The sequence below is a fragment of the Dama dama genome, chromosome 19 (assembly GCF_033118175.1).
Source record: "Dama dama isolate Ldn47 chromosome 19, ASM3311817v1, whole genome shotgun sequence".
Taxonomy (NCBI): Eukaryota; Metazoa; Chordata; class Mammalia; order Artiodactyla; family Cervidae; genus Dama; species Dama dama.
Genome location: NC_083699.1, coordinates 87,552,028 through 87,572,219, shown reverse-complemented (window position 1 = coordinate 87,572,219; position 20,192 = coordinate 87,552,028). Strand labels below are relative to the sequence as shown.

At 46.5% G+C, this 20,192-nt stretch overlaps 2 protein-coding genes across 2 annotated transcripts; one reads left to right on the top strand and one right to left on the bottom strand.

Annotated features, from left to right (window-relative positions):
* Positions 1–4,198: 4,198 nt before the first annotated feature.
* LOC133074119 (proline-rich protein 23C-like) lies at positions 4,199–18,065 on the bottom strand. Its single transcript, XM_061168059.1, has 2 exons — positions 17,981–18,065; positions 4,199–5,079 (listed from the first exon to the last, which is right to left on the bottom strand). Exons 1-2 carry the CDS (start codon positions 18,063–18,065, stop codon positions 4,199–4,201), a joined length of 966 nt encoding a protein of 321 aa, XP_061024042.1.
* A 296-nt stretch (positions 18,066–18,361) lies between these two features.
* On the top strand, positions 18,362–19,147 carry LOC133074118 (proline-rich protein 23C-like). The gene has a single exon (XM_061168058.1). It carries the CDS (start codon positions 18,362–18,364, stop codon positions 19,145–19,147), a length of 786 nt encoding a protein of 261 aa, XP_061024041.1.
* Positions 19,148–20,192: the final 1,045 nt, after the last annotated feature.

The window sequence follows — 20,192 nt, the reverse complement described above, 5'->3', positions numbered from 1 at the left end:
ACTTTAAGAGAAAAGTGCTGGGAGTTAGATTAGAAGGGAAATTAGGGGTGGAGGTGGGATAGAGCTCTTCAGGGTGACTTCCCTAGAGAAAAACCTAAGCAGCTGTCCAAAAGCATGCTGTATTTCAGGAGGTTTTTCTTTGCCCAGGTGATCTCTACCAGTATACTGGCCAGCTAGATGCTAATTTTGCAACCAAGACAAAATTCTGGAAGGCAGCCGGCATCCAAGGTCATCTAGCTCTTGTGATGCTTGCCAGGTGGGCAATGTACACAGAGCCGTCACCAGAAGGTTCTGTCCTGGTCCTCAGCCTGGTCGGGTGTGGAGATGGGGGGGAGGGGGCAGTTCAATGCAGGATCAGTCTTCTCCGGGCTTTGACAGGAGACCTTGAGGGCACTGGCGGCTTTCGAGGGGACCCGGACTAGAAGAGCGAGGCAGAGGTTGGAGTGGTGAATCAGGGAAGGCCTCCGGAAGGTGCACATCCAGGGGATAGTCATGGTGAGGCGAGCCTCTCTCTGAACTAGAGGTGGGCACCCAAGGCCAAGACTCAGGAGAAGCCCTGTGCGTCTGGGTCGCAGAGAACAGCGAGCGGGTCGCCTGCAGCATCAATCCCAGGTCGCAGGGCGTCTGCCCTAGGGCAGCAATGAGTTTCTTTTCACAGAATTCCACTTGCATCAGGCCTCTCTCCGCGGGGCATTGAACCTAGTGGTCTGTGATTGGCCGGCGCTGGCATCCTCTGGCCAGTGCAGAGGATTCCTGGCTGCATCCCAGAACAAGTCACAAGTCCTGCAGCAAGGGCCCTGGAGTCAATTAAGTCCCTTACCAAAGATTCCACTGGATGTCAAAACTGAAGATCAAGTGACCTGTCTTCTTTCAGTGTTGGAGAGTTCGGATACAAGGATGGTGGATGTGTGTCTGTGTGTGAGTTTACTTGTGTGTCCCTCCTCTCCTGTATCTCTTTCTGTGGATGGGTACTAAGGTTGCTTCCATGTTTTGGCTATTTTCTGTAGTCGTGCTATCAACATCCTCAAGGTCAGAACCCTGCTGGTTGCTGACAAAGGAAACAGGGGAACTCCACATTCCAGGGCCAGCCTTCAGGCATTTGCCTTGCACTACTGGTCACCATCGGTTCTCAGAGCTGGAATTAACATTTCCCTGACCAAGTGCCAACAAGTTCCCCTGAGGAGGTGATTTAGGTGTACGTGTTGACAAGGTACACAGGTCCTGGGGGCACGGAGGCTCTGCTGGAAGCCCGAGTTCCCCTGGGATGAACCTGGACACCAGAAGCACCAACCTCTATGATTCTAGATAATGAAGCAGATGCAGTGCTTGTGCACTGGAGAAAGCAGGTACTGGAAGGTGGAGGAGGGAATCTTAGGGGGAGGAAAAGTGAGGTCCATGGGGCCAGGGACAGAGGTGGGGTGGGGTGGGGTGTAGCTCCGGGGGAGGCTGGTGGTAGTTTTGACACCTCCATTGGATAAAAACAAACAACCCAACCCAAACACAGGCAGAAGATCTGAATAAACTCCTTGGTCCAAAGAAGAAAGGCAGATGCCTAACAGACATGTGAAAAGATGCTTCAGTTCACTAACTGTTAGAGAAAAACTCTTTCAAAAAACCATGGCTTATCACCTCACAGATGTCAGAATGGCTGACATCTGAAAGTTTTCCAAAAGAACTACTTTCTAGGATATGAGGAATAGGCAGTCCCCAAATGCTGTTGGGAATGACAACTGGGACAGCCACTGTGCAAAAGAGAATAAATGCTCCTCCAAGCACTACAGGTAGAGACTCTGTACCATCCAGATATTCCATTCCTGAGTATACATCCAGAAAACAACAAAAACTTTCCTTAAAAGTGAGCCATGAACAGGATGTTGATAGCACGACTACAGAAAATAGCCAAAACATGGAAGCAACCTTAGTACCCATCCACAGAAAGAGATACAGGAGAGGAGGGACACACAAGTAAACTCACACACAGACACACACACACCCCAAATGGAATATTACATTGCCAAAAATAAGAGTGGATTTCTATTTTCAGGAAACTGGGCGAACCTAGCATCACTTGCATGCTTAGTGACAAAAGGCTGACTGAGAATGACAAATACTGTATGACATCACCACCATGGACAGTGCAAAGAAAGAATATGGATTAATGCAGGTGCAACAGCGAAACAGACTCAAAAGTAGAGTAAACAAATTAGTCCATATAAACTAGGAGAGGAAAGGAAGCAGGGGCAAAAAGAGGTGGGTGAAGTCCTGCAAACTATCATGTACTGTCCAAACAGGGAATGACTGCCTTGACTTTGTAATAAGTTGTACAGCCCCAGGATCAGGAAAGATGATGAATTGCTAGTAGTCCATCTTAATCTAATCTAAATGGCGAATCATCTCCACTTTAATAAATAACCCAATCAAACCATCAATACATTAACCCATCCATTAAACCCTAGACCAAACCCTTCTGGAATGCTCTTCTCATCCATCTTCAATTCCTAAGACCTACCAGGGGCATTCAAGGCTTCCAATTCCTGAAGCCCCAAATTCCTCCCATTGGCTCTTCTGCTAGGTTTCTCCATGGACTCCTAAAGACTTCAAATTCCCAGTAGCTGCTTTATGTCCCCACAAATCAGGAAATGCCAACAGTTGAAATATTTTGATAAGGAAATGGCAACCCACTCCAGTATTCTTGCCTGGAGAATCCCATTGTCGGAGGAGCCTGGTAGGCTGTAGTCCACGGGGTCGCAAAGAGTTGGACAAGACTGAGTGACTTCACTATCCTCAAGCACAGAGACACAAAACAAGACTCTGAAATTTTCAGGATCAGAAACACTACAAACCATCATTTCAGTACTAGAACACTTACTTACAAATCACACAGAGAGAGCTCCTGCTTCATGATAATGCTAAAAGCACCTCCATTGACACCAGGCATGAGACCCTGGAAGCCCCTACCCAACCCATAGTTCTGCCCTTGGCAAGGAATATCTAATCAAAAGATGAAGGAAAGATAAGAGGCAGCTAAACAATACAAAGACATAATACTCTCATGATTTGGAGATACTTTTGTCTTTATTGGTCAGGCAGGAGAATCTATGCATAAACCATGGCCAACATGAAGTTATTTTTTAGGATACCAGGTCAATCTAAGAACCAACTGTCTCTAAGTGCCAGTCACAATGGATAAAATACGTGTGGGGTCTTCTTTTTTATTTTTTATAGGAGGCTAATTACAATACTCTTTCATTCTCCCAAACATCAACATGAATCAGCCATAGGTATACATATGTCCTCTCCTTCTTGCACCTCCCTCCCACATCCCACCCATCCCACCCCTCTAGGTGGTAACACAGCATGGGATTTGTGCTCCGTGTCATACAACAAATTTCCCATGTGGGTGTTTTAAAACAATTCAAAACACAGAATCTGGAAAACTATAGACTTTTCCATGACAGCAGATTTCTATTATAAAAACAATGGGAAACAGTGGGCTTTAGGGGAGGGAGTCACAAATTTTATGAAAAACCCACAAACCCAGTACAGAATTCAACCATTGCCAACCTCAGCACTCAGAAAGAGGAGGGCACATGATCTCTCTTCACAGTTTTGTGTTTGGTATCCAAACACTTTGTCCACACTCTTCAGTGGATATTGCCTAGATTCAACAGACAGACACACACACACAGGGAACGACAGGGACCATCCAGAAAAGTTCATACTGCACAGACGTTCTCATAAATTAGAATGAACATTAGGGACAAAATCTTACCAAGAGATTAAATATTACTCCATTGGCTGGAATATGAGGGGAAGGGGCAGAGGCAGGTACCTGAGAAAGTATGACTTTTGAGAGAAAACGCGTTGGCACTTGGGTTTGAAGGGAAATTGGGGGCGGGGTGGGGTGAGGTAGAGATACTTCAGAGTGACCTCCCTAGAGAAAAACCTAAGCATCTGTCTGATCTTCTGAAAGTAAGCTGTATTTCAGGAGGCTTTTCTTTGTCCTGGTGAGTTCCTTGCCAGTGTTCTAGTCAGCTAGATGCTGATTTTGCAACTGATGGAAAATTCTGCAACACAGCAAGCATCCAAAACTCATCTGGCTCTTGAGATGCTTGCCAGCCAGCAACTGTGCATGAAGCCCTCATCGGAAGACTCTGATCTGGTCCCCAGCCTGGCGGCGGGTGGGGATGGGGTCAGTTCATTGCAGGATCAGGCTTCTCCATGCCTTGCAAGGAGGACCCTGAGGACGCTTCCGACGCTCCACGGGACCAGGACTAGGAGAAGGAGGTAGAGGTTGAAGTGGGGAGTCGTGGAAGGCCTCCCGTAGGTGCAAGTCCAGGCGGTCATCATGGTGAGAAGAGCCTTTCTCTGGACTAAGGTTGGTCTCTTGACGCCAGGGCTCTAGGAAGGGGCCCTGCAGCTCTGGGTCACAGAGAACAGAGACAGGGCTGCCTGTAGCATCCATCCAAGGCCGCGGGAAGTTGGCGTGCTGGTCAGAGTCGTCCTCATTGGCCTCTTCTTGGAAGGCGATCCCTTGCACAGCCGGGCAGAATTCAGGCTCCAGGGCCATGTACTCGCCGGGAGAGCTCAGGACCGCAGCCGGTTCCAGGATCTGTACCCTCGGCACTTCCACGTCCGAGTGCAGGAGAGCCTCGGGGACCAGCATGAGGATTTGATCTCCGAGAGACACTTGCACCACGGACATGGACTCCGGCTCCAGCAGCAGGTCGACGTGCTCTAGAGGCAGGTGCAGGGCAAAGCCAGTGGGCACAACCAGCTGGGCCGTGGGCGGGCACTCTATGGGGGGCTCCGTCCCGTCAGCCAGGCTGGGTGCCACATCGGACTCAGACTCAGGCTCAGGCTCAAATTCGGACTCGGACTCCAGAAACTCCAGCTCCTCGGTTCGGCGGCATTTGGCTGGGCCGGGTCCTCCGGTCTGCGGTCCCCACAGATCGCCAGGGGAGGCGGTAGGACTGCGGGGCCAGTTGCCCATCACAACGACCGAAGTACGGCGCACCCGAGACTTGACAGAGGGCAGCGAGGCGCTGGGTCCTGCTGGCTGTGACAGGTCTCCAAGACCTGTAAGGCAAACCGGAGCTGGCTGGCTGGGGCGCAGGACCCGGTGATGCTGAGCGAGTCCTCAGATACCTGGGGCCAACTCCTGGGAGACTCACTGTCCATGCACGCAGGGCAGCTGCGTTCAGCGCTTCAGCTCCTTGGTCACCGAAGCCCACTCCTTGACGCATCCACCGGTGATGGCCAATGTTGTTGCAAGTGAGGCCAGCGCATCCCGCGCAGCAATAAATACCTCACTGCCCCTAGGCTCCGCCCCCTTCCAGGCTCCGCCCCGAGAACTCGCTGGACCTAATCTGCCTGATTGACAGCCCTGACTATGACTGGTAATTCACCTTAGAGAATTACCGCTAGAGAACTACCCTAGGAATACCCGGTCCCCAAATGATTCTGCCACTCTAAGGCTAGGCATCCAGGGTCACGTGCTTTGGTTTCAAAAAACGAACCTTAGAAGCAGAAAAACTTAATCAGAACTCCCACTCCCTATCGAGTCCCAAGGAACTCTAGGTCCCTACTCACACTGACTCTCCGCCTAGGCGCATCCTGGCCCCTTTTATTTCAGCTCCAGCCCGGGGTTGAGTCTGGGATGGCATCCTGAAGTCTCTCTGGGCCGAACTAGTCAGGGGCGGTCAGATCCTTCAAGCAGGGTGCAAAGGGAAAAGGCTCTTAAAACAGAGGATGTTATCGGCATCTGCTTCAGGATCAACTTTTACTTCTATCCCTGGAGCAAGTCGGTGCTCATGGAGAGAGTTCCAGCAACTGAACCAAAGGTTCACACCCTCTGCTAGGACAGAACCACACCCAAGAGGTGGAGCTTTTAGAGCCCAAAGGACAGATAATGGAAACGTCAAGCACAAGGAAGAACCCATCTGCCCAGGATCCAGGAACCCGCACAACTGCACCTGATCAGTCAACACACTCAAAAGGCAAAGCCTTTGATCCATATGTCACTGGAAAGGTTTGTCTATGGCACCCGTCCTCCTGCCCAAGCATAGGTGTGGCTCAACTTTCTCTCCAGTGTTCCTAGTGGGAAAACACCCCACATTGTCTTTGGAATGCAAAATACTGTCACAGGGTTGCAGACAAGAGAAAAAGACCTCCCTGCCCACTCCCTCTTCTTTCAGCACATGCTGGCTCACTTTTATCTTTTCACACCATAGCATTTCCTGTATACTCTCATTCTTAGAGTAGCATTGAATTCCTTTCCACAGAATTTTATCAGGCCTCTCTCCAAGGACATTGAACCTAGTGGTCTGTGATGGGTGGGCACAGGCATCTTCTGGCCAATCAGGATAAAGCTTCAGATTTCCTGGCCGGCTACCCAGGAAAACAGAACAGAATTCCTGCAGTGAAGGACCCTGGAATTCAATGTAAGCCCCTCACCAAAGATGTCACTGGATGCCAGTGTTGAAAGTCAAAACACTTCTTTCCTTTCAGCATTGGAGTGTTTCAGGTACCAGGGTGGTGGGTCTTCAAGGTCAGAACCCTGCTGGATGGTAACAAAGGTAACAGAGATACTCCAAATTCCATGGCCAGCCTTCAGCGTTTGCCATGCACTACTGGTCATAATTGGGTCTCATGGCTGAAACTCCACTATCCCTGGCCAAGGGTCAACAAATTCCCCTGAGGTGATGTTTCAAGTGTAGGTGCTGGCCAGGTGCATGGGTGCTGGGTTCACAGAGGCTCTGCTGGGATCCCGAGTTCCCATGGGGTGAACCTGAACACAAGAGGCACCAAACTCTATAATTCCAGGAAATGAAAGCAGACCTATGCTTGTATTCTTTAGAAAGAGATTACCAAGAGCTAGATGTGGGAGCTTTAAGCAAGGGAAAGTGGGGCCCATGGGGCTGGAAGCTGGGGACCAGAGTCTGGTTGTGGTTCCAAGGAGCAGGGAGGGAACATTTGCCTTAAACCTGAAGCATATTGCAAGCAACCTTTGAAAGTCCCATGCCTCTCAGCTCTCCTTCCTTTGGAAATATGGTTTCCATTCAGAAGACTGGAGGGTGCAAAAGCCACAAAGATGCCAAAGCTCCCCAGGACACACACAAGGGTTCAGATCCTGTGATCTGGTGAAGAACAGGGCCCTCAACTTGATTGCTCCTGTCCCTGCTTGGTGCCATCTCAGGTGGGCTCTTCTCTCAACCTTAGCACTTTCACATCTGGGCTCATCATTTTCCTGGACCTGGGGAATCCTCATAGTGACTTCCCCTCCAGAGGGAATGTGGCCCTGTGTTGAGACAAAGACAGGCAGCAGGAGGGAGAGGAAACAACTACCTTGTGGAATAAAGGCCATTGAGGACAAACATACAGCTAACATCACACTCAAAGGGAACACCTCAAATCCTTTATTCCCATCTCCCAAAACCACACAAGGATACCCCTCTCATCCCTCCTATTACACAGAGTATTGCAAGTTTTAACCCCAGCAATCAACCAAAAACAAGAAAGAAAAGGTACCCACCATGTATGGGAAGTACTAAAACAGCCAATGGTATGATTCCTTAGAGAAAAAACTCACAAGTCTCCACCCCAAAATGACAAGTGCTAACTAATGAATCCACAAGATTAAAGACAGAAAGTTGCTGCTTTTCTATACATTAGGAAGGAATTGTCTGAAATGGAAAAAAAATAGAGGAGAAGAATCCCATCTCTGACTACCTCTAGAAAAATTTAACACCTTGGATACAACTAACCAAGAAGTTGAAAGACTGTATTCTAAAAACTTGAAAACACTGACCAAGGCAATGGAAGATGACACAAAGATATCGAAAGACATCCCTAGCTCTGGGATTGTAAGGATTGCTATTGTTCAAATGACCATACTACCTGAAGGAATCAAGAGATTGAAGGGAATACCTAGAAAACACCCAGGATGTTTTTCTGAGACTAAGTACAAATATTCCAAATGTCATAGGGAGCTACACAGGACCCAACCTGACAAGGCAAGTCAGGAAAGAATAAACAATGAAAAAGAAGGCTGAAGCCACAACACTCCCAAGCTTCAGACCAAATTACAAAGCTACAGAAATTAAAACAGCATGGTACTGGCACAGAAACACATATGGAGGTCAACAGAACAGAATACAGATCCAAGACATGAGCCCAGAGTATATACAGGCAGCGACAGCCAATGAGTTTGCCATGTAAAAGGCATGGATACACAACAGGCAAGAGACAGTCTCTTCAGCACTTGTTGCAGGCAAAACTGGACACTTACATGGACAACAGTGAGACTAGAACACTACCACACACCTTCAACAAACATAAACTCAAAATGAGTTACAGGCTTATGAGAGAGAGCTGAATCCATTAAAATCTTCAATGAGATATTGGCTGTTAGACATAAACGGGGGCAATATCTTTGTAAATGGATCTGTCCCCTAAGACAAAAGTTATCTAAACAAACCTAAACATATGGGACCTAGGTGAACTTCAAAGCTTTCACACTACATAGGAAACCAGGGGCAAACCCAAAAAGACATCCTATGGAATGGGACACAAGATCTGCAAATGATATGATGAATCCAAACCTATAAACAGTTACTATATATCCATAGAATAAAAAGAAACAAGCAAACAGCCCAATACAAACATAGACAGAAGATCTAAATACACTTTTTGGTCCAAAGAAGAGAGGCAGAGGCCTAAAAGGCCTGTTAAAAGATGTTCCAAATCAATAATAATTAGAGGAATGCAATTTCAAAACAGCATCACATATCACCTCACAACTGTCACAATGGCTAGAATCTGAAAGTCTTCAAAAAAGAAATATTCTTTAGGATGTGAGCAATAGAGAATCCCCAGACACTGTTGCTAGGAATGATAATTGGGACAGCCACTATGCAAAGCAGCATAATTGCTCCTCCAAGAACTACAGGAGAGACACTGTGTCACCCAGACATTCCATTCCTGAGTATACATCCAGAGAACAACAAAAACTCTCCTTAGAAGTGAGCCATGAACCCAGATGTTGATAGTACCAGCACAGACAATAGCCAAACATGGAAGCAACCCTAGTACTCATCTACAGAAAAAAGATACAGAAGAGGAGGAACATACGCACACACATACACACCAAATGGAATATTATACTGCCAGGAATAAGAGTGAATTTCTGCCATCTGCAGGAACCTGGACAAACCTAGCATCACTAACATGCTTAGTGATATAAGGCTGACTGAGAATGACAAATGCTGTATGATACCACCAACATGGAATGTGTAAAAAAGAATATGGATGAATGCAGGTGCAACAGTGAAACAGACTGAAAAATAAATGAGTCCATAGCAACTAGGACAGGAAAGGGGGCAGGGACACATATAGGTATGTAATGAAGATCTGCAAACTATTAGGTATTGTTCCAAACAGGCAATGACTGCCCTGACTTTGTAATAAGTTGTAAAGCCCCAGGATTGGGAAAGATGATGAATCAGTTGTAGTCTATCTTAATCTAATCTAAAAAGGTGAATCACCTTCACTTTAATAAATAACCCAATCAAACTATCAATACATTAACCCATCCATCAAACCCTAGACCAAACCCTTCTGGAATGCTCTTCCTCATCCCTCCTCTTCTTCAGTTCCTAAGACCTACCATGGGTGTTCAAGGTTTCCGATTCCTGAAGCCCCAAATTCCTCTCATTGGCTCTTTTGCTAGGTTTCTCCATGGACTCCTAAAGACCCTCAAATTACCAGCATGTGTATGTCCCCACAAACCATGAAATGCCAACATTTGAAATAATTTGACTAAGTCTCTGTCCTCAAGTGCAAAGACACAAAACAAGACTCTGAAGGTTTCAGGATCACAAAGACTACAAACTATCATTTCAGTACTAGAACACTTACAAATCATGGAGAGAAAGGTCCTGCTTCATGGTAATCCCAGAAGCATTCCCACTGACATCAGGCATGAGGCCCAGAAGCCCCTACCTAACCCACAGTTCTGCCCTTGGCAAGGAGTGTCCAATCACAGGAAGAAGGAAAGACAAGAGGCAGGTAAACAGTACAAAGATACAACACTCATGATTTGGAGATACTTTTGTCTTAATCGGTCAGGCAGGAGAATCTATCCAAAGGCCATGGCCAACATGAAGCTGTTTTGTAGGATACTATTTCAACCTAGGGCTTTCCTGGTAGCTCAGCTGATAAAGAATCTGCCTGCAATGTAGGAGACCCCTGTTCAATCCCTAGGTCAGGTAGATGCCCTGGAGAAGGGATAGGCTACCCACTCCAGTATTCTTGCTTGGAGAATCCCCATGGACAGAGGAGCATGGCGGGCTACAGTCCATGGAGTCACAAAGAGTCAGACATGACTGAGGGATTAAGTACAGGTCAACCTAAGAACCAACTGTTTCTAAGTGCCAGTCACAATGGAGAAAACACATGTGAAGTCTTCTTTTTTACTTTTTATTGGAGTCTAATTACTTTACAATAGTCTGGGTTTTTTTTTTTTCCTGCCAAACATCAACATGATTCAGCCACAGGTAAACATATGTTCCCTCTCTCTTGACCCTGCCTTCCACCTCTCACCCGATCCCACCCCTCTAGATTGCAACAGAGCACTGGATTTGTGCTCCCTGTGTCATACTGAAAATTCCCCCATTGGGGTCTTAAAATGATTAAAAACACAGAATCTGGAGAATTACAGACTTTACATAAGGACAGATTTCTATTTTAAATATATATCAACATAAAACAATGGGAAACAATTGGCTTCAGAGAGACAGGGTCACAAATTTTATGAAAAACCCACAAACCTAGTAACAGAGTTCAACCATTTGCCACCCTCAGCATTCACAAAGAGGAGGGCACGTGATCGCTCTTCACAATTCTGTGTTTGGTATCCACCAGATACTTTGTCCACACTCATCAGTGGATATTGGCTACATTCAACACACACACACACACACAGTAGTAACTATAGCAGTCATCCAGAGAAGCTCACACTGGGCTGTGGTTGTCATAAACTAGCATGGACACTAGGGAGAAAATCTTGTAAACGAGATTAAACATTACTCTATTGATGGTAATATGAGGGGGAGGGGCAGAGGTAAAGTGCCTGGGAAAGGACAGCTTTTCAGAGAAAAGTTATGGGACTTGGGTTGAAGGGACATTAGGAATGGGAGTGGGGTAGAGCTACTTCAGGGTGACCTCCCTAGAGAAAAACCTAAGCAGCTGTCTGACTGTCTGAAAGCAGGCTGTATTTCAGGAGGTTTTTCTTTGCCCAGATGAGCTTCATTACCAGCATTCTAGTCAGCTAAATGCTGATTTTGCAACTGATGCAAAACCCTGCAATGTAGCCTGCATCCAAAAGTCATCTGGCCCTTGCGATGCTTGCCGGTGAGCTATGTACAGAGAGCCATAATCAAAAGACTCAAATCTGGTCCCCAACCCTGTAGGGGGTGTAGTTTGAGAGGTCAGTTCATTTCAGGATCAGGCTTCTCCGTGCCTTGCGGGGAGAACCTTGAGGGCACTGGAGGTGGTCCACAGGACCCGGAGTATGAAAGGGAGGTAGAGGTTGGAGTGTGGAATCAAGGAAGACCTCCTGCAGGTGCAAGTCCAGGTGGTCATTATGGTGAGAAGAGCCTCTCTCTGGACTACGGTTGGTTGGCTGAGGCCAGGACTCTAGGAACGAGCCCTGTGGGTCTGGGTCACAGAGAACAGAGATGAGGCCTCCTGCAGCATCCATCCCAGACAACAGGAAGTCACCATGCAGGTCCATGTCATCTTCACGGCTACCTTCCTGGCTGGGAGTTCACTTTAGGGAACTACTTTACATTTACTGGGTCCCCAAATGATCCTGCCACTCTAGGGCTAGGCATCCAGGTTCACAAGCTCTGGTTTCCCAAAGTGGACCTCAGAGGCAGAAAAACTTTACCAGAAACTTTACCAGAAAACCCACTCCCCATCGAGTCCCAAGGACCTGTAGATTACTATTCACACTGACACCCCAGGAGTGACCAGGCCTCTTTTATTTCAATCCCAATCTGGGGTGAGTCCATGATGGCAACCTGAAGTCTCCCTGGGCCAAAATAGTCAATGATGGTCAGATCCTCTGAGCAGGGTGCAAAGGAAAAGGGCTCTTGGCACAGAGGATCTTATCAGCAGCCACTGCAGCATCAACTTTTACTTCTACCCCTGGAGTAGGTCAATGCTCATGGAGATAGTGCCATCAACTGAACCAAAAGTTCACTTTCTCCACTTGAACCAAAACTATACCCAAGAGCAGAGCTGTCAGAGCCCAATGGACTGATGATGGAAATGTCATGCACAAGGATGAACCCAGCAGCCCAGGAACACAGAACACATAGAGCTGAGTCAGACCAGCCAGGATCCCCTCCAGGTCATGTAGGCTGCAGCGCCTTTGATCTAAGTGTCACTGGAAAGGCATATCTATGCCGCCAATCTTGTGGCCAAGGGAAGGTGTGGCTCAGCTTTCTCTCCAGTGTTCATGGGGGAAACTCCCCATATTGACTTTGAAATTGGGAATTCTTGTGCATGGTTGCCGACAACAGTGAAACCACTCTGTTTCCACCCCATCCTTTCAGCCCACATTGGTTCACTTTGTCCCTTTTTCCATCATTGAGTCATGTATACTCTTATTCTTAGGGCAGCATCGAATTCTTTTCCACAGAATTCCATTTCCATGAGGCCTCTCTCCATGGCTATTGAAGCTAGGGGTCTGTGATTGGCCGTCAGTGGCATCCTATGACCAATTGTAGTAAAGCTTCAGATTCTTAGCCCACATCCCAGAAAAATGCCTCAGAATTCCTTCAGCGAAGAACCTGGGAATTCAATGTAAGCCCCTATCAAAGATTTCATTGGATAGGAGTGGAAGATCATGCCACTTGTTTTCACTCATATTTGGAGGCATTCAGGTACAAGGGCAGTGGGTGATCAAGGTTGGAACCCACATGCTTGGTGACAAAGCAAACAGGGGAACTCAAATTTCCATGGCCAGCATTCAGGGGTTTGCCCTGCACTACTGGTCAAAATGAGTAGTTTTGCCTCAAGGGCTTCCCCTGTGGCTCAGCTGGTAAAGAATCCGCCTGCAATGTGGGAGAACTGGGTTTGATCCCTGGTTTGGGGAGTTCCCCTGGAGAAGGGAACGGCTACCCACTCCAGTATTCTGGCCTGGAGAATTCCATGGGGTCACAAAGAGTAGGACACGACTGAGTGACTTTCACTTTCACTGGTCAAAACTGGTTTGCACAGATGGAACTCCTGTGTTCCTGGCCAAGGGCAAACAAGTTCCCTTGAGGTGGTAATTTAGGTGTGGTGGTAGTGGTTTGGTCGCCAAGTCGTGTCTGACCCTTGAGACCCCATGGACTGTAGCCAGCCAGGCTCCTCTGCCCATGGGATTCTCCAGGCAAGAATACTGGAGTGGGCTGCCATTTCCTTCTCCAGGGCATCTTCCCAACACAGGAATCAAACCCAGGTCTCCTGTTTTGCAGGCAGATTCTTTACTGACTGAGCTATGAGGAAAGCCCAAGGTGCTAGTAAAGTATACAGGAGCTGGGGCACTGAGGCTAAGCTGGGAGCCTGAGTTTCCATAGGGTGAACATGGACACCAGAGGCACCAACCTCTGTAATTCCAGGTGATGGAAGCAGACACCATGTTTGTGTTCTTGAGAAAGAGGCTACTGAGAGGTGGGGAAGTGGAGCTTAAAGCCAGAGAAAGTAGGGACCATGGGGCCAGGGGTGGGGCCTGGGGTAGGGGAGGCTGATGGTGGTTCCAAAAAATGGGAAGGAACACCTGCTTTAACCCAAAGCATACTGCAAGCCATCTGGAATGTCACACCTCTCCCACTTCTGGCTCAGGGAGTAACAGGGATTCCATTCAGGAGACTGAGGGTGCATGTGCCAGGTTGCAAAAGACACAAGGACAAACCTAAAGCTTTCCAGAATGCAGGCAGACATTCGGAGCTCCTGGCCTGGCCAGAATGTGGCCCTCCACCTGGTGACTTCTGTCCCTGCTTCTGCCATCTCAGTTGGGCTGTTCTCACAAACTCAGCACTTTCATATCCAGGCTCATCATCATTGCCCTGGACTCAGGGAATCCTCACAGCCAGTATCCCTCCCAAGGGAATGTGGTCCTCTCCCAAGACAAAGACAGACATGAGAAGAAGAGGGGAAACAAACACCTCTGTGGGAAAAGATCATTGAGGACAAACACACAGCTAACATCAGACTCAAAGGAGAACACCTCAAAGGAGATCCTCCTTGCAGGGGTGCAAAAGGAAAGGGCTCTTGGTACAGAGGATCTTAGCAGCAGCTGCTGCAGGATCTACTTCTACATCGATCCCTGGAGCAGGTCAGCACTCATGGAGAGAGTTCCATCAATTGAACCAAAGGTTCACTTTCTCCGCTTGGACCAAAACTACACCAGAGAGGTTGAGCTGTTAATAGAGAGGTCGCAATTTGGAGTAACTGTTACTGAATCATGTTCATTTGCCTTATAAGCAGGAAGTCAAACTCTGAGACATGGGAGATTTGCAGCAGAAAGGGTTTATTTTCAAGGCATTCAAGCAAGGAGATAGGAGAATAAACCTCAAATCAATCTTGCCAAAGGCCAGGGGTTTGTAACATATATGGGATAAAGAATTAGGGTGGCCTGAGTTGTAGAAAGCATGGCAAAACGTGACTAGAAATAAGAAAAAGATGAGACTTCGTCATTTGGGGCAGGTGCAACTAAACTACGGTGTTTCATAGGATGCATGTTCAGAAAATGGTGGCATTAGTATTTTCTGAGGGTGGAGTTTTGGGCCCTCTGACATCAAAAGGTCACTGATCAAACACTCTCCCAAGCCAGGAGGAGGATGGGTAGTCCCAAACAGTCTTAATCAGCTGGAGTTCAAACAGGACAATAGCTGACTCCAAGTTCCAGAAAAAGAATATGGGGAAACATCTTAAAACTCTTACATCAAAGGTACCGATAAACAGGGGTCTTGAGGAGATCTTGTAGCTTATTCTTTAGGCTACATGATGCTTGGAGGATATGCAAGTTCTGTAAAAACAATTAAGGTGATCTTGACCAGTGAAGGCAGATTACAGTTTACTGTTAAGTTATAGTCTTATGCAGTGGTGGTCCCCAATCTTTTTGCCACCAGGAATATTTTTAATTAATGTATTTATTTTAATTGGAGGCTAATTACTTTACAATATTATGGTGGTTTTTGCCATACATTGACATGAATCAGCCACGGGCGTACATATGACCCCCATCCTCCCTCCCCATCCTGTCCCTCTGGGTCATCCCAGTGCACTGGCTTCGAGTGCCCTGTTTCATGCATCAAACTTGGACTGGTCATCTATTTCACATATGGTTAATATACATGTTTCAATGCTATTGTCTCAAATCACCCCACCCTCACCTTCTCCCACAGAGTCCAAAAGTCTCTTCTTTACATTTGTGTCTCTTTTGCTATTTTGCACATAGTGTTATCATTACCATCTTTCTAAATTCCATATATATGCATTAATATACTGTATTGGTGTTTTTCTTTCTGACTTACTTCACTCTGTATAGGATCCAGTTTCATCCACCTCATTAGAACTGACTCAGATACATTCTTTTTAATAGCTGAGTAATACGCCATCGTGTATATGTACCACAACTTTCTTATCCATTTGTCTGCTGATGGACATCTAGGTTGCTTCCATGTCCCAGCTTTTGTAAACAGTGCTGCAAGGAACCGGTTTTGTGAAAGACAATTTTTCCATGAGACGAGGTTGGTGGATGGCTTGGGGATGATTCAAGTGCATTACACTTATTGTGCACTTTATTTGTATTATTATCATATCAGATCATCAGGCATTGGATCTCAGAGTTTGAGGACCTATGGAATGGATCTAACTGATGACTGCAAAATAGGTTTCATAATGACAATGTCAAGAGTTTGAGTCAATGAAGTAGGAAGGAAGACAAAAGTACTGAAGGGGAAGAGAACTAAGAAGCCAAGACTGGGGGAGAGGGGGTGGAAAGGGATGAGATCCATGAGAATATTAAACTTACCACAAATTACAACAGATGTGGAATGAGTGAGAATTACAGTGAATCAAGTGTTAACATCTTTGAAACTCTGATACAGACACTTGTTACACTCACATTTGATAAGTGACTGGTATGTAGTATGACTGAGCCTCAGTTTTTTAAACAATATTTTGTTTATTTACAAATTATGGTACTACTATGAAGGCTATAGAGAGAAGGATGATATAAAGAGTAAGTCAAGAATGCCATTTCAAATAAAATGGCCAGAAATGCCCTTTTCAATAAAGTGCTGTCTGAATTGGTCTTTGAAGAAGAAAGAATCAGCACTGCATAAAGCTGGAGGAAGAGTTGAAACCTAATTTTTTAAAGGTTAAAAAAAATAGAAGATAGGAATACTTCAAAGAATTAGATATGATATTGACCAATAATCATGTGGAAAAATGATCCACCTTCATTTGCAATCATAAATGCAAAATGAAAATACAGTGAGATAACATTTTACTATACTAGGTTGGAAAACAGGTAAGAGTCTATTAATAAGAAATGTTCGCAAGGATGCAGTCAAGTGGAAATATACTCTGCTCACAGGAATGTAAATTATGAAAAATATTTTGGGGGAAAAAAATGAAATCATTACCTATTAGCTTGAAAAGGCACACATAGAATCAATTAGTACTGCAGTCCTAGGTGTATGTGATAAATATATGAGTTAAGAGTTCATGATTTAAAACCAGATAAGTCTGCACTGGACACCTAAACATCTAACATAAACTTGGTACATACTAACTTTTAAAACTTATTTGACTACTCTGTTGTGAAGACCAAAAAAAAAAATCATTTTTTTTCCAAAGACGGCAGGAAGAAACTTCTGCATTTCATAGTTATATGTTGTGCTATGCTGTCTCTCAGTCTCCTCGGACTCTTTGCGACCCCAATGAATTGCAGCCCGCCAAGTTCCTCTGTCTGTGGGGGTTATCCTGGCAAGAATACTGGAGTGGGTTGCCATGCCTTCCTCCAGGGGATCTTCCCAAACCAGGGATCGAACCCAGATCTCCTGCGTTATGAGCAGATTCTTTACCGACCGCACCACCAGAGAAGCCCGTTCGTTTATGGCTTAGACTGTGGTGATAGTTTCACCAGTGTATACTTACATACAAACTCAAGTTGTATATATTTTAAAAGTATAGCTTTTTGTATGTCAGTCATACCTCAACAAAGTATTGAGCTCACATTTGAGAAATGATTGTTTTTCAAAACTCAGTAGAATGAGTGATACATAGTAAATACTCAATAAAACAATTTAATTATCCCAAGATAGTTTTAGTTCTTTAACAGGCTTTTACCTTTAGGAAGAAACTGCCACAAATATTTTATTTAATATTAAGACAGAACTTTACCTAAACAGATATGAGTATTTTCTATTTACTCTTCAGAAAACAAGCTTTAAAGGATTTTCAAGGAGCATTTAGATAGGTCTGTTTTATGCTGCCAACGGGGTGGTCTATTTGAGTGGTTGTCTTTCTCTGTGTGTGTGTTAGTCACTCAGTCATGTCCGACTCTTTGCCACCCCATGAACTGTAGCCCTCCAGGCTCCGCTGTCCATGGGACAAGAATACTGGAGGGGATAGCCATGTCCTTCTCCAAAGGATCTTCCCGACCCAGGGATCGAACCCGGGTCTCCTGCATTGCAAGCAGATACTTCATTATCTGAGTTACCAAGGAAGCCTACCATGGTTTTTTTCTCTACCATGCCTGAAATCAAAGGAAAACATTAATTTAAAGGTAACTATATTTACAGTTCTACTATTGGTGTATCCTTTTTTCTCTCTCTAAAAATGCGGCACACAAGTATTCTGCCCCCTGGAGGACTATAAAGGTAGTTCCCTACTGTGATCTACCAACTACAGCCCTGACTATTGGGCAGCACAGATACCGCGAGTTCTGCGAGGCGGGGCCTCCGAGGGGGCGGAGCCTCCGGGGGCAGGGCTCTGCGTGACATTTTACGACCAGGATTCCTCTGGCGTCACTTGCAACATCTTTGGCCGTCTGGTGCTCTGACTAATCGGTGTGAGGTGCTGAAGACTAGAACGGGAGAGGCTCAGCCGAGCGCCTGACACCGATCCCCTAGAAGCCTGGCCTGCAAGAAAACAGGGAGGCAGCCCCGGAGCTCTGAGGACTCGCCACCACCGCGCCGGCCTGCGCCCCAGCTGGCCCGCACCGCGTCACAGCGTGCAGGACTGAGCGCCTCGTTGCCCTCTGCCAGGCCCCAGAAGCGCCGTCCTTCGGTCGAACTTGATGGGCAGCAGGTCCCGAAGCCCCGGTGCTTATTCCTCGGACCGATGGGGAAACCAGGCCGGAGAACCCGGCCCTGCCAAGCGCCGCCGAACGGAGGAGCGCGCGCGCCCGGAGTCCGAATCCGAGACGGCGCCCAGCGTGGACAACCTGACAGGATCCACGGCTGCAGGCGCGCTCACACGCGTGGTGTTTCTGCCCGCTGGCTGTGCCCTGCATCTGCCCCTGGACGACGTAGATCTGGTACTGGAGCCCGAGCCCACGTCCGTGCTGCAGGTGGCTCTCGGAGATTTTATCCTCACACTGGTCCCCGAGGCTCTCTTGGGCTCGAGGGTGGAAGGCCCGTCGGGACAGGTCCTTGAACGGGCCGCTGTCCTGAGCCCTCCCGGGGAGTACACGGCTCTGGAACCGGGATTCTGCGCAGCTGTGCCAGAGGTCGCCTGCGAAGAAGAGGCCAACGCGGACGACGCCGACTCGGGCGCTGACTTCCTGTCACCTGGGATGGATGTGGCAGACGACCTCATCGCTGGGCTCCGCAGCCCAGCCGCCAGGGTGTGGCGCTCCGACGCACAGGGCTTCTTCCCAGAGTTCTGGCCTCGAGCGCCTAACCCTAGTCCAGAGAGACGCTCTTCTCACCACGACGACCACCTGGACGTGCACCTTCTAGAGCCCTTTCCCGACTCACCACTCCAACCTCTACCGCCCTCTCCAAGTCCGAGCCCTCATGAGCGCCCCCAGCGCCCTCACGGTCCTGCGCGCAAGGCTCGGAGATGTCTGTTTCCAGAATGAACTACATTCCGGTCCACAAGCACACAATTCTAGCTACCATCCTGCCGGCCCAATGGATTTCCCAGTGTCCTTTACATTGAAAGTCCTACAACCTGGAAATTAAGCATCTCATGTGCTTTGTACCAACAATTTCTTTTCCCCTCCAGACAGGCTATAGTGGCAGGAGAAGGCATCAAGAAGAGAAAGCAGATTCTAGACTTCATCTTTGAAATGGAAAATCTGTCCAGGGATACCAGACAATGTGTTTTCAGACGTCTGGACTTTTTTACGCATCATTCTCAGGCCTCTCCATTCCCTTTCCTTTCGCATCAATTATTTTCTCTCAAATTCTACTCTCTCTTGCACCATACGGTTACTACCCTATTGCTCCCCCAAACAGGAAATTGCTGGAGATTTCTCATGTTGTTAATTTCCTTCCTTATATGTTTTCTCATGAATTTATAAAGATATTTAGCCAGAGCTTTTTTCTCCTGGCGTTTGGAGCTGCTCCCTTGGAAAACTGCAAAATAGTATGATGGCTGCCAAACATAATAGCATGATGTTTGTTCTTAGCTTCCTCTTAACCTGAGGAGGTTCTCTTCCAGTTAGAATTCTACCTCGAGTTTTTCTTATATCAAAGTTCTTTTAAAACATTAATTTATTACTACATTTGCTTCACATTTTTATAAAAGATAAAATCTAATGGTATTTTTGTATATATTACTATTTATATACACCAACATGCTTTACCATTTCTTCTCTACCATTTTATTCTTACATTCCACTCTCAGTCTAGCCTCAGTTTTCTCAGTGAAGAATATCCTTTAAAAATTGTTCTTTACACTGTATCATATTATAGTAAACTATCTTGGTTTTGTAAATCTCAACATGTTTTTGCATAGCATACTCTCCTAGTCTGTTACTGAAAATGTTTTATTATATATTCATTCCTAATTTTAATGTGACATTAAAGTACTTTAAAGATATTACTCCACTGTTCTGTCATTCTTTATTGTTGTTGTTGCAGGCAAGAGGTCTCTGCCAATTAAGTTGTTACTCCTTTTCT